Below are 14,999 nucleotides of genomic sequence, written 5' to 3'. Positions count from 1 at the left end.
CTCTGTGCTTTCCAGCAAAGCACAACAGGTACAGAAGTGCTAGCAGCTCTTTTACAGGACAAGAGAAGGATTTCAACTCTGTCTAGCCAAGTGTAGGTGGGAAGGCATCTCCTAGAGAATAACCCTTCCTTTAGCTGACCCACTAGAGGACTGAGAAATACCGCTGCTCTGGTAGAGTGATGGGCATCAGTACAAAACCCTAAGGCCAGCACTAAGATGTGGTGACAGTCTGAGGATGATAGAGGTTCCATTTTTATTTTCTCATTAACATCCAGATCACATGTGCTCAGTCAAACAATGATTCTGCTAACAGACAGTATTGCAACAATCTAAAATTCAAACTAGGTGCTTTTCTGTCTCTGGCATTGATACACAAAGAACATTCACAATGCAGAATACATTCCAGCTTGGATGCTAACGAGCAAAAACTTGTTTATCATGTTAGTAGACTGACTTGAAGACATCCCCTCCCCTGCCCTCAGAAAGCAGGTAGGTGGAGGAAAGAGGATATTTTATAGTGTTGCTCAGAAATACATCTAAAGGAAAGAAGCTTTTGTGGACGCATTTTTCATCTTGATTTTTCTCTGCTTAAGGACCCAGCCTAGAAGCAGTTAATAGAAGCTGGCAGGCAACCTCCCCTATACATCATCTCTGCAGAAAGTAGACAGAGGCTGCTTCTTCACAGGCCTGGGCTCCACATGGATAGGGGTATGAGGAAATGTTCTTGTTGTCATAAGGCAAGGTCTCTCTTGCTCTCAGGGGGTCCCCTACCACCAGCGATAATGGGCATACGCCCGGTTAGCCTCGGCCATCTTGTGCATGTCATGCTTTCTCTTGATCACAGGGCCCTCATTGTTGAAGGCCTGCAGCAGTTCCTGGGATAGTTTTTCATGCATGAATATCCGATGATGCTTATGTTCCCTGCACTCAGTAATTAACCACTTCATGGCGAGGAAGCGTTTCCGATTGTCCTTCAGAGGGCTTGGGACCTAGCAGACATTCAAGCAGTAGCACGGTTAAAATGCCTTACCCCACAATAGGACCATATACTGAAATAACTTTCTTCAATTGTTTAACACTCCCAGGTGATTAAAAAGTGATTGGTGCTGAGGGGGTAGGAAGAAATTAACTCTAGCCAAGCATGAGTGAGTTTAGCATTGGTGAAACAACATTCCACTCCAGCAGCAGCAGCAAAGCGTCCGCCTCTATCAATCCACAGATCAAGCACAGCAGTGCAAGATTTCCCACGTTGGCAGCCTCAAACCTGCCCAAGAGCAGTAGCCACCTGTTGGGACTAGAGGGATGTTCCGTTTGGTTCTTGGCCTCATTGCAGACACTGCAAAAACCAGTCTGTAAGTGGCAATGTAGACTCTTGTCTATGGGAACTTGACTAAGCTATTTCCCGCAGGTCTCTGATCAACCAGCAGAGGGCAGTAATTTATTGGCTGCATAGGAGGTTGGTGAAGCACTCCATATTTCATTAACAATCCCATGAGTTATCTAGGTGCATTTACCTAATTAGGAGAGCTGAAGAGACAGCCTTTCTCAAGGCTTTAAATAAACCAAAGGTCTCTATATGAACATTTTCTATGTGCTAACCTGCCCTGCTGGTTCTACACAGAGGCAGCATGGTCTAGCCATAAGACATCAGATTGAGATTCCAGAGACTTGGGGGGTTTCTTGGCTCTGCTACTGATAGGTTGTATCACCTTGGACAAGTCACTTCACCTCCCTGTACCTCAGTTTCCCCTCCCCCACTTTATCCATTCAGATTGCAAGTGATTTGGGGCAGGAACTCTCTAATTATGGGTAAGTACAGCACTCCGCACTTACAGACCCCAGCCAAGATCAGTTTCCCATTCTGCCATTATAATACAGATGATAATAAATGATACTTCCAAGGGAAATGCAAGCAGGTTTTGGGAGGGGTGGGAAAGACACTGGTAGTTTGCCCCCTGTCCAATTCTTTCTAGCCTAGGCTGGCCTTCAGATCCCTTTTCTGTTTACCTGGTAGGTTTTGCCTCCTTTTTGGATGTTGTAGATCCCAATGACGGGCTGGCAGTTTTTCAGTGCCTGATGGAAGATGATGTAAGGGTTGCACTCAATGCTCTCCCTCTGCTCCTCAGAGGCTTGATAGTATTTCTCAAGCTGCTTCCTCTTAATGACTTCTAGGGTCTAAATACAAACACAACGAAACATGCCCATGCTCCTCAGTGTACAGTTGCCTTCCCTACAGGATTTACTCCACTCCAGAGTGAAGTTAGAATCAAGACAATTTCAGACACACCCTCCCCTTCGTTTGAAGAAATCTGGGCCATGGAGGATTTCACCCTACTACACCTTAAGTAGGCCAGTAGGGGGTGCTCGAGCAACTACAGGTTTTACTCAGTCCTCACCTCCTTACCCCAGATTTCCACACTCAGACATATTCCTCTGCTGGAGTCCAGTCCTCACTGGTTTTCCCTCTTATAGCCCATTGATGGGTGTGAAGTGTAGCAGTGATCACCAACAAAGGGGGGGAAGCAGAGAAGAGAGAAAGCAATACTGACCCCACTCTCACCTTACAACTGCCTATTAGATTTTCCCAAGATGCACTTCCACCTCCTCAGCGTATCAATTACACCAGTTTACATATCATACTACTATGCTGCATTCACCACTTTTCTGGTGAACTTCTACCCATCATCCAACACATACTGACCATGCAACACACACTATCCTTTACAGCACCAGTGAATGCCCCCTAAATCAGGAATCCTGAAGCCCATTAAGTTGGGGCAGGTCTGTACTGAAGAAATTAGAAGTCTTCTAGACTTCAGCTCCACATCAACTAATGCCCAAAGGGAGGCAGCCTGGTTCAGTGAATAGTCAGGGATGCCCTGAGAGGCAGGAGACCTGGTTCTGATGCCTGGCTTTGCCACAGTTGTCTTGTCTGATTTTAGGCAAGTCACTAGACTTTTCTGTATCACAGCTACCACCTGTAAAATCTGGATAATGATATCCCCCCCCTTCTTTGTGAAGAGACTAAAGATCCTCAGATAAAGAGTGCTAAGTATTAATATTATAGAAAGGAAGTATCCACCTGGTATTAGTGTTGCCCAACACTTCTCATAAACCACTATTTTCAGTTGCTTATAAAACTCGGCCAAATTTCAACTCTTTGGGCTGACATTTTCCATGCTGGGTGTCTGCCTCAGCATGAATTTTTTGGGGAAAATTTTATCCAGAACAGTTCCAAAAATAAGGCTAGGGAAAAAACATTTTGTACATGTTAAAAAATTATTGCAACCTTTTCTTTAAGCTCTAGTGCTCCCTTGCTTTGGAACAGGGACTTCAAATTTGGAAGGTGGGTGGTCTTTGTGTCAGGGATGTGCCTTTTGCCATCCCTGTGAAAATTCACCCAAATGTGGCCAATTTATAAACCACTGAAGAAAACTGCAGTTTGCACATGCTCAGTAAATACTAGCGAGAGCTTAGCAGCTATATTCCACATGCACTAGGCATGCTCCATCCCAAGACTGAGTAAGACTTTCACTGCAGTTGCAGCTCTGTGCTGCTGCGGTCTGTGCCAATGCTGGGCATTGGAACTGAAAGCAGGGAGCCTGTCTCTCCTGTATTCTCAATGACCCTCCTACTTGGCCTAGGCAGCAGGGAGAAAGCGACCCAATTTGATTGCAGAGGGGACAAGCTCTGCACAGGCAACCTTACTTCTGGCATTTCATAACTTCTGAGTGATTCCCTTGGCAAGCTTAATAAGGTTATTTTAATGCGTTTTTTTGGCATGTAATATTTAAACATGAGAGATTCCAGTCCCCTCACCTGTGTAATGATGGATCTGGCCAGCACTTTGTTTCCTCCCTTCATCATCATGTTGGTGAATTTACTGCAAGCACAAAACCAAACATGATATAATTGGAACTTTGGTTCCATCACCAGAGGTCCCTAATTGTGTTGTTCCTGTGATTAAATCCTATCCCTGCTAGGATTTGGGTGGCTGTGCTCATCTTTAACCACTATTATTCAATGGATCTTCCTCCTGGGAAGAGATTAACCCAAATAAAGGGATTACACCAGGGATTGGCAATCTTTGGCACGCGGCCTGCTGGGGTAAGCACCCTGGCAGGTGGGGCTGGTTTGTTTACCTGCCGCATCGACAGGTTCGGCCAATCACTGGCCGCAGTTCACCGCTCCAGGCCAATGGGGGCGGCAGGAAGCAGCGGCCAGCACATATCTCGGCCCACGCAGCTTCACGCAGCCCCCATTGGCCTGGAGCGGCGAACCGCAGCCAGTGGGAGCCGCAATGGGCTGAACCTGCAGACATGGCAGCTAAACAAACCGGCCCGGCCCGCCAGGGTGCTTACCCTGGAGGGCCGTGGGCCAAAGGTTGCTGACCCCTGGATTTCAGAGTAACAGGAAGGCAATGGGCAGCCCGGTAGACAAAGGCATGGGGGGATGAGGGGGAGGGCACTGCAATGGCTTTACTTCTCAGCAGTAGTGGACTCAGAGGCAGAGCCCTCAATTACTCCACCCATTACATTGTTTTATAATAAGAGCTATTTATTCAAATTTAAACAGTAAATCCCTATCCAGGTAGAGAGAGTTCACTAACAAACCTCTGCATCCAACTCATCTGCCGCACTCGTTCTGGAGAGGGGAAGAGAATTCTGCGGACATGATCCTGTTAGGAGCTGACCTCTAGCCGTCCACAGGGGTTGTGGCTGCTCAGCCCTTCTGAGCAACGAACTCAGTCCTGCTCCCATTTAAGTCAATGGCAAAACTCCCAGTGACTTCAGTGGGAGCAGGATAAACTGCCCTTGATCCTTGGGAGACAGCTGGTGTTGTAACAAAGGAGACTGTGCTTTCTGACCTGATTGTAGGGTCACTGAACACAGAGCTGGTGACATTAGAAGCTGTAGCTTTTACGGGCTGGAGGGCCTTGAGCTCCTGTTGTGTTTTTTCCTCCTCGGACAGCTCCTCCAGGGGTTTGCGGTTCACCTCCTTGTTCACTGCTGGTTCAACGTAACTGGGGCCATACCGGCTCCATCTCACCTGGGTCAACCTGCAAAGAGTAAGAAGGGATGAAGGGGTCTGTAAATTGACATCGCTGTATACAGCATTCCTCAGTCTGGCTCACCAAGTCCATCTCCAGTGTTATGGAACAAGTCCCAGAACAGACAGAGAAAGAGACTGGGTACTGGGGATATGCACCCTTCCACCCTTATTAGCATGATTTGTATTCTAGTATTGCTCTGGGGCCCCAGTCAGGATCAGGGCCCATTGTGCTGGGTGCTGTACAAACAGACCGTAATAGAGTCCCTTCCTGAAAGAGACTGCAATATCAATAGGGTCTACAAATTCCCACACGGCAAATAATGAACTTCTGGTCACCCATAAGCTGCTGAATGTTAAAGTTAATAATTAATATAAAACCAACAAGAATATAGTGCCTGGATAGCAGCATGCCGTCTCTCCCTCTCTGCCAACCACTCACCTGAGCTACTCCCAAACAGCAATGGTGCCCTCTCTCCCCCTCCCCCTGAGGATATACAGAAAACTCCTGAGATGCTGCCAACCCCTTTCTCTGCAGGCACTAGGGATGCTAATCCCACAAGCCCTAAAGTCTGAAAAAAGTTAAAGGGCTGAAACTGTGAGGTTCCAAGTGCCATCACCTCTCACTGGTTTCAATATAAACAAATCTTGGTTAAAGAGTAATGTTATTTTAATACTTTTGACAGATTTGGGGGGGGGAGCATTTCTTATAAACAGCTCCTCTGTAAAAGCAAGTTACATAGATGTACTTTGTTCTGGGGTCCTAAATAGGGTGCTGCTTTCCCTTTAGTTACTGTTAACAGGGAACTTTGGGGTTTTTTTTGGAGGGATAGGGGAAGAATACGGTTACCTCTGGATCCTACCTCCAAAGCCTCTCCAAATAATGTAACATTAATAATGTATCCAAGATACAATCCACACAATAATAAATGCAAAAGGGTTCAATTCTAGGAGCAATTTAAAATTCTGGTCCCAATCCTAGTCCCTTTTAACTTCAATGGAAATGGGATCCGGCTCATTATTTAAAGTGGGGTAGTGGGGTACACTTGCAAACATTATTATAGTAATTAAAAGTACATACAAGAATAGCAATAGCAAAAAATACAACTGAAGTTCAAGGAAGAAAACAGAAGTGGCAGTCCTGAGCTTTAACATACAAATTGGAGTCTCCAGTTCAGCAATATTGCTTTGATCACAATTATCCTGCAGTTGTCTGCCACTTTATTAATAGAGGTACACAAGAGGGCACAGTGCTTTACAGACAAATACAGAGACAAGGTATCTACCCTCAGGAGCAAAGATCCTGGTTACCCTTTGAAATCAAAGGTCCCAATCCTACAACTGGATCTGCATGGGTGCAAATTTCCACCTGTATAAAACCAGTTGCAGGATGGGAGACTACAGTCAGACCAAAAACATAGTGAAAGAACAGACCACAGGGTATGGTAAGGGGAATGCTATCCACAAGAGGGAGTGGGAAATAAACATGTTTTTGGGAGCACCATTTTTCACAAATGAAACAAATATCTAGGACTTCCTGGTTGTCATTGTGCAGCCTAACATGACTTCTCAGAACATCATAGCAACAGTAGGGCTAGAACTTAGATCTTCCTGCTCCAAAAGCACATCCCCCTGCCACATTAACAGTGAAACTTTTTTTTAAAGCTGTTAGCAGTATAGGGACAACGATACATCTGAGCCGCTCTTATATCGGCCCACATCTTTCACTAGTGGAATAGCAATGGAAGGGCTTTAAAAGAAAAGCAAGTTCCAAGAAGGGATTTGAATGAGGAGAGGAGAGATTGGTTCCAGGCCTGAGAAGCAGCACAGAGGAAGAGCAGAAAGACTTTGAAAGCAGAGCAAACGTTGAGAAAAATCACTCCACTGGAGTAACAGGCAAAGCTAGGTCAATGTCAATAAGTGAGATTTCAAGCATTTTCTTGAAACACCCAGCAAAACCCTCCACGGATGCTCTAAAAAGGATTTTAAAATAATCCATAATGAGTGACACTTGGCAACTCAAGAAACCAAAATCTACAGTGGCACTTACACTGCAGTGGGGCAGCACCACTGGAACACACTCACTTGCCATCCTCCCCAGGGTGCTGCGAGGAGCGGCTAGTGCAGGCACAAAGCTTTGAAGATAGGAAGCGCTATTGCCTTACTAAGCATCACTAAAATGAATCTTTCCCCCACGAAGGATCCCAGGGTGCGAGGCTGGCCTTACACATACTGGCTTAAAGTGGTTTCTTTGATATACAGCAGTGGTCCCCAAACTTTTCAGGGTCACCCCCCCTTACCCCAGTCTGTGCCCCACCCCTGTGTCACAGCTCCAGGGGTGACACAGATGGGAGTAAGGGGGCTGGGGCCACAGCCGGGGGCCCTGGGACAGGAAGGGCATGAGGCCAGGAGCAGAGCTGGGTTGTATTCCCTCCCTGACCCCCATGGGGGCTGGCCTAGGCCCCAACTACGCCCCCCCCCCGTTCCTCTGCATCCCCCAAGAGGAACGCACCCCACAGTTTGGGGTACTCTGATATACAGGGTTAGTTTGGTTCAATGGCTGCACACCCCCACTATGCAAATTGTTCCAGCGCCCCTGAATGTCCCATTCTCCTCCCCTGGTTCAGGGCGGGGGGGCCAGTCGCGCTGCCCACTCCTCCCCCGGCAGCAGGGCCGAAGCTCGGGGAGGGGGAGAGCGGCCTGTCCCCTCTCCGAGAACAGGGCCCAGGCGGGAGTAGGGGAGGGGGGGGATCCCTGACCACCTGCCCCGGCAGCAGCTCTCCTCCACCCGCGCGTGACTCTACCCAAGCGCCGCCAGCACTTACCCGGGCAGCCAGGCCCGCGCGGGAGCGGCCAGCCGACGGCCCAGCGCCGCGAGCCGCCCTGCCATGGGAGCCGCCATCTTGCATCCGGGCTCCAGGACCCCGTCAGGCTGCCCCGGCCGCAGCCTGCGTTGCTATCTCTTGCCCGCCTAATTGCCACTTCCGTGTGCAGAGGAAGTCGGTGCGCGCCTGCCTGCTGACTAGGGGCAGGCCGCCTTCCTGTTGCAGCAGGATATTGTTTGCCCCTCTCTGTCACGCCCCCCCCCCACACACACACCATGTGTATTGCAGGGGAGTGAAATGTGGGCCTCATGCTCCTCTCACTGCAGTTTTACTCCAATGCAACGCCATTGACTTGGGTGGAGTGCATCCTGATTTACACCAGTGTGCAATCAGAACCAGGCATGGTGACTCTGTTTTTCCCCCTTTACAGCTTTCAAATACTGACATCTGATCTCAGGCAGCGGTCTGGCAGCAGTTCTCAAACTATGGGTCACGACCTCAAAGTGGGTCGGGACCCCATTTTAATGGGGTGGCCAGGAGGGCCAGCATTAGACTTGCTGGGACCCAGGGGTGAAGCCTGAGTTCCACCCCCACCCAGGATGGCAGGACTCCAGCTGCAGCTCCCTCTTCCCCCCACTCGGGCGGAGGATCTCCGTCCCCCGTCCCCCCGCCCAGGGGTCATGTAGTTACTTTGTTGTCAGCAAGGGGATGCAGAGCAATGAAGTTTGAGAACCCTAGGCTAAGCATTGACACTGCAATCATCTCCGTGGGCCCTGCCCCCTGCATAGTGCTTCCTGGAGACACACTGGAGCACTCAGGATATCTCAGCACCAGCTCTGCACATTAAGGAGCAAAGGGTAACATTTTAAAAAATACCAAAGTGAAGTAGGAGCTTAAATCTCATTTTCAAAAACGATTTAGGCACTTAAGTCCCAGGAGTTGGGCTTTTTGAACGTCACCCAAAGTGCCAGTATCTGGGCTTTCAGTCCTGTGTGATGTCTTGATAGGATGAAGTGTAAGCCTATCTTATGATCACTGTTTACATTACTGTCATTGTACCACGACACCGTTTAGATTTCAAGTCCAAAATATGCATTTTCCATGTGCATGGAGTTTCCATCTACTGGATTTTGAGCCAAAATTGGGTAACAACTCAGGCTCTGATCCTGCAACTGGAGCCATACAGGTGCAAAGTCCACTGATGCGGATCTTCCTCTCAGGAAGGGGCCTCAGTTTGCTAGTTAAGGTTGACAAAATAAATAAAAGCAAGCCACGTAAGGGGCCCCGGGCTCCATTTCAGACATAGCTGAGAACTGTCCCATTATGCTAGTGTTGTGGATACGAGAACCCAGGTGAAACTAGACCCTGGGGCCTGAGTTCTGGGGCCGGCTCCCCATGCCAAAAGCTCTGCCACCCAGTTCAGGGGTCAGCTCCGCTGCAAGGGCGCCCACGCAGTGGCATGGCAAAATCTCTGCCACGCTTTGGGGCCTCTTGTAGAGGGAGCTCCTGGGTACGGTGAGTAAATCAGAACAGTCCCGGCTCAGCCTGGGGCGCTGTGCGCACACAGTGACCGGGGATGTCTGAGCCCCAGGCCCACTGGGGCGAGGAGCTGGGGGGGCTTTTACCAGCCATTTGTTCTTGGGGGTCAGGATACCCCCAGCCTGCTGCGCGAGGCTCAGGAATCCCACTGTGAACAGCCCCAGCACTAGAGGGGGCCACAGCGGGGAGGGGTCCAGTCCCCCGCCCTGCAGTCCCCCCTCCCCCACAGAACTGCCGCCCCTCCCCCAGCCCGGCCCGGCTGGGCTCTCGCGCGGCTGGGGCGGAGTCTCGGGCCCGGCCGGCAACATGGCGGAGGCGGAAGGGGAGAGTCTGGAGTCCTGGCTCAGTGAGTGACCCCCCCCCGTCCTCCGTCCGCGCCCCCAGCCCCTGTCCCCTCAGCACCCCCCTGCGCTCCCCGTCTGCCGCCCTCCGTGCCCGTGTCCCCTGGTCCATGTCCCCCCCTACCGTCCCTGTGCCCCCCGTCTGCTGCTCTCCGCCTCCTCCATGCCCCTGTACCCACCTTCCGCTGCTCTCTGAGCCCGTCCCCCGTCCATGTCCCCGCTCTACCCCATCAGTGCCCCCGTCTGCCTCCCTCCAGCTCATCAATACCCCTTCATCCTGTGTCTTCCTGTCTGCCACCCACTGCCCCAGCCATGCCCCTGTGTCCCCCTCTCTATGTCCCCTGTCCTATCTATGCCCCTGTGTCCCCCTGTCCATGTCCCCTGTCCTATCTATGCCCCTGTGTCCTCCTGTCCATGTCCCCCCATCCTATCCATGCCCCTGTCCATGTCCCCCCATCCTATCCATGCCCCTGTCCATGTCCCCCCCCATCCTATCCATGCTCCTGTGTCCCCCTGTCCATGTCCCCCCCGTCCTATCCATGCCCCTGTGTCCCCCTGTCCATGTGTCCCCCTGTCCTATCAATGCCCCTGTGTCCCCCTGTCCATGTCCCCTGTCCTAGTCATGCCCCTGTGTCCCCCTGTCCATGTGTCCCCCTGTCCTAGCCATGCCCCTGTCCATGCCCCCCCCATCCTATCCATGCTCCTGTGTCCCCCTGTCCTATCCATGTTCCTGTTGCCCCATATCCATGATTCCCTGCTTCTCTGCTCATGTCTCCCCCTCTGTCTAATGCTCCCATGCCCACTCCATGCCCTCCCACTCCCTATCCAGTTCCCTCTCCCCTTCTGTGCCCGTGCCCCTGGCACCCACTTTCTGTCATCACCACCAACTTGCATGAAAAAAAAACCTCTTAGCAGCATGATGGGCTGGCTATACAGGTGTTTTCTCTGTGTGTAGATGGACAGAACCTTCTGATCTCTCGCAGAAGGAAATGATTATATATGCAGTTATTATCATGCTAGTTGTTTTATAAATAATGTACCAAGCATCTGCCTGGAATAGGGCTTTCTAGTGCATTTGGGGTTTTATCCCATGTGTCTGTTTGTCCTTACTGCCCATTTCTGAGTCCCTGTCAGGTTATCTAATAGCCTGATGCTGTCTCTGCTGCCTTTCCCCCCTTCCTGCCCCCACCTAGAGTCATGCACAGTGTTTCCTCATTGCTTTTAAATCGAAAGTCTCTAATCATTTCTGAGTATGTACTTGACCTGTCTTGTGCCTGTCCCCTCTTCTCCCAGTGCCTGCCGGCTATTCCACCTACTCGCCCCACTCAGTTTTGGCTTGTTCTCTCTCTCACTGCCTGGCTTTCTTCCCCATTCTCTGTCTGCCTCCCTGTCACTCACTCCCTGTCTCTTTCCTGCCACTGACTTCCTGTCGCTTCTCTTCTCAACTGTGCAGTCCATCCCTGTCGCTGAAGGGGATTGCCTGCTTATGGGGTAATACCAAGGAGGAACTTACTCTGTAGACTGGCTCTCTGCCAGAGCTGGGGGGGGGGGGAGGGGAAGGGGAGATGGGTTGTTATGTATTCACACTGGAGGAATAATTCTCCCCTCAAAATATCCCCACCGATAACTTGTTCAAATGAGGGTTCAATGTGCTCATTGTGACTGTATGAGTGAAGCAGAAATCCAGAGCTGCAATTGCAGTGGGCACAACAGCAGGTCTGGCCTGTTATTTGGTGATTCATTTGTGAAGCCGGGAAATTCTTTACTCATTCCCCACCTCCTCCAAACTATCAGTTCTTTGGCTATAAAAGGTCAATGTTCCCTTCTTCTCTAAATTTTCCTGTGCTTTGGAGTCTCATTTGCAAAGTATACTGTACTAGGTGGTCACACACTTTGTAGCTTTTGTAGGCTGAGCTCCTTGCATTCCTCCATTCACTTCCACAGGTTTCTTGTGTGCTGCTTTCCCATCCCCCTCTATTTCAGGGATTCTCTGCAACCTCCTCTTGCCAGGGGCTCTGTATGATCCCCCATGCTCCCCCATTCTTCCTATGCCAGAGATCCCCATGCTCCCTCTGCCCCCCATGACTGGGGCCCCCTTCTTCTCCAATGCCAGAAGCTCTGTCCCCCCCCCCCATTGCCCCCTCAGCCACATGCCAGGAGCTCTGTCTGTCCCAACTCCCCCAAGACCATTGTCCCCCATTTTTCTCCACTGTAGCAGGGATTCTGTGGGCCCTCCAATTTCCATGACCTTTATGTCCCGTTCCCCCATTCTGCCCTCCCATACTAAATGCTCTGTGTGCTCCCCCTACTCGTCCATGTGAGGAGCTCTGTGTGTTCCTTTATACTGCCCTTCCGCACACCATTATTATTTCTGTCTGGGAGGGAACGGGAAGTCATTCAGGGTGTCAACATGTTAAACTCTATTGGGAGGATGGACAGAGATGAGATGGGGGAGATAGTTTTGCTGGAAAGTGTTAATTGGTGTCATCAACTAGTTCTTGGATCTATAGACAATGACAGAGGTGGTTGAAGCAGTTGGGTCTCTTGACTAGCTGGAAGGAGCTCCATGTGCCTACCATTTCCTCCTTCCAGTTTTCTGATTTTCACCTGAAACAATAGGATTCTGCCCACTGATGCCTAGAACATACCCTGAAATTTTGGAATAGATCAGGTGCACCATTCAAAGTTATTGTAATAGATAGATGACAGAGAAATGCCATCAAGTTGAATGTCAGACCAATCTTCGCTTGGCCAATTACAATGTGCTATTTGTCATAGTCCACACCTATAGGAATTTCTCCATTAAATCAGTCATACCTAATACGTATTGTTGTAGCCATGTTGGTCCCAGGATATCAGAGAAAAAAAGTGGGTGAGGTAATATCTTTTATTGGACCAACTTCTGTTAGTGAAAGAGACAAGCTTTCGAGCTACAACCTCACCCACCCTGTCTCTCTGATATGTTATTCAGTCATGTTACACCAGGGGGAAACCCCTGCCTTATTCAGAGCTATCATTTCACAGTAGGAGTTACAGGCTTCAAATGAAATAAATAGAGTTTGTCTTTTAAAAAGATTTTATAACAGGAACTGTTACAGGCTTCAATATTTGGAATAATATTTTTAAGGGCAAGTCACTCTATTCACAGAATCCTGGAAGTTTAAGATAGAAAAAGTCTTGGTTAGTCCATCTCCCAGCGAGTGCTGAACAGTTCCCAATTGTACGTTATTCTGTCCAATCTGACTTTCTTTTTTGTTCCATGTTTGTACAGCGTCTAGCACAATGCGGTCCTGCTCCATGACTGAGGCTCTTAGGTGCTACTGCAATATAAATAAATAATAATAATGGTAATCATTTGTTTTTAAATGTTTCAAGGTCTGGGGCTTCCACCACTTCCCTTAGGGAGACTACTCCACAAGCTATTAGATCTTACTGCCTAGATTTTTCCCTTTCTTTATTTCATCCCATCCCACTTCTTTATTTATTTGTGTTACAGTGGGCCTAAAAGCCTCAACCAGGGTCCAGTACTGTACAAATGTAGAACAGAACATAGTCCCTCCCCTATAGAGTTTACAATCTAAAATCTATTACTCCTAGTTGTATCGTCATTTATTAGCTTAAATAATTCCTCTTCCACCATGGTGTTTACACTATTCAAATAGGTGTAGAATGTTATCATCTATCTCTGTAATTATGTCAGTTGTTTTTAGCTATTCGTCTTTCCTTGTAAATCATTTCTTCCTGCCTGCTCATCATTTTGGCTGATCTTGTGAGCTCCTCACAACGTGTCAGTATCTTTCTGGCAGTGTATTAATTGTAGCCAGTGACATACTCAGAAACACCCAGTCTCTCTCTTTTTCTCTCCCCAAAGAGAACTGATTAATGGAATACAGATCATGTATGAAAATATGTCTAATATGAAGGAAATTTTAGGTTGAGTAGCAGGAAAAGCTTCCCAACAGTTTGAATTTTCAGACTGTGAAAGTAGAGGGAGTGGATATCCTATGGCTTGGTCACTTACAACTAGATAGGGATATCATTAACTTCGGTGAGCCTGATTGGGAGCTGAGGGGAGGGTACATTTTTCATGGGACATAAGTGCGCTTGAAAGGATAATTTTTTTATCGGTAAATGTCGATTTCACCTCACATGCACAAACTGACAAAAATATTTCCATGGATGGTAATTGAAATGTACAGAGAGGCAAAGTAAGAAAAACACTGCTTGAGAACAGAATAGAGTTTGATTTAAGGATATTTACTTTGTATATTTTGACATGTAATATTTAAAATTTGCATTTTAATAGTTCTAAAGCTTTACCTTTTTGAATGGCAGTCTCTACTGTCTTTTAATAATTATTGTCTGATGACCCATATTGTCTGACGCTCCCCATAATGTCCCATAAGTGTGAACATTTAAATCAGTAAAAATAGAAAAGCTTAAAAATAAACATCAATATTATCCGTCTAAATTATCAACCAAAATGAAAATGGAATATGCCAAGCCTCGATATGAGACTTGAATGTTGCTTCCTAATTTAAAAAAATAAGTTTCTGCTTGATCACTGGTACAGTGACTCATGCTGGGCTGATTATAGAATCCTCCCGTTGTAGAGGAGCATAATTTGTTTTCCATTGGCCATTGAAGAAATGTATGTGGGCTAGTGGGGGGAGTCCGGGTGTCTTTGCCAAATGATACTCCCTCCCTCAGGGAAGCGGAGTTTTGGGAGGAAAAGGTCACAATGGAGATATGCAGGAGAAGTACCTGTTGCCTTGTGGCCGTTCTGTTGGATAAAGGTGAGGGGAATGTGTGCCATTGTATAACTCTTCATTACTTAGTGGTAATTGTGTGATTGAGTGGGAAACTTGGCTAGGAAGCTGAATTACTTAGACTGTTTTTCTGATAACTTTCTATCAAAAAAAGGAGTGTTGTGTCAGATGCGAAGCCAGAGGATGTACCCATTGTGTCCTCGCTGAAGGAAGGGGCAAAATCCATACAGCAGTATGGACCAACCTTCCACATCAAGTAAAGGACAGAACATGACTTGTGTTACCAGGAATTTTCTGAATCAGTGCCACTTGCCCTTCAACTGAGCGGCAGAGCCATTCTGTCATCAGATGGGAGTCACAGCCTCCAGTCCTCACACTGCAGCGGGAGATGTGCTTCAATATGTGATGACCCAGCATCTTTATCCTCTCTCCCCTCCCACTTTTGGCTGCTGGGATGACAGCGCTCTTCCTCTCCC

General features: G+C 48.4%; 2 protein-coding genes across 2 annotated transcripts in view; one reads left to right on the top strand and one right to left on the bottom strand.

Annotated features, from left to right (window-relative positions):
- Window positions 1-219: 219 nt before the first annotated feature.
- On the bottom strand, window positions 220-8,020 carry MRPS7 (mitochondrial ribosomal protein S7). Its single transcript, XM_054047288.1, has 5 exons — window positions 7,875-8,020; window positions 4,868-5,059; window positions 3,820-3,883; window positions 2,008-2,175; window positions 220-989 (listed from the first exon to the last, which is right to left on the bottom strand). The coding sequence occupies exons 1-5, from the start codon at window positions 7,949-7,951 to the stop codon at window positions 768-770; spliced, it is 723 nt and encodes a 240-aa protein (XP_053903263.1). The 5' UTR covers window positions 7,952-8,020; the 3' UTR covers window positions 220-767.
- Window positions 8,021-9,701: 1,681 nt separating this feature from the next.
- Window positions 9,702-14,999, top strand: part of GGA3 (golgi associated, gamma adaptin ear containing, ARF binding protein 3) — a 31,596-nt gene continuing 26,298 nt past the window's right edge. The window contains exon 1 of the mRNA XM_054047942.1: window positions 9,702-9,759. Coding sequence (XP_053903917.1) covers window positions 9,720-9,759 — 40 coding nt within the window. The 5' untranslated portion in view covers window positions 9,702-9,719. The remainder of the gene's footprint in view (window positions 9,760-14,999) is intronic.

Source organism: Malaclemys terrapin, chromosome 13, assembly GCF_027887155.1.
Source record: "Malaclemys terrapin pileata isolate rMalTer1 chromosome 13, rMalTer1.hap1, whole genome shotgun sequence".
Taxonomy (NCBI): domain Eukaryota; kingdom Metazoa; phylum Chordata; order Testudines; family Emydidae; genus Malaclemys; species Malaclemys terrapin.
This window is presented reverse-complemented; position numbering and strand designations above follow the sequence as displayed.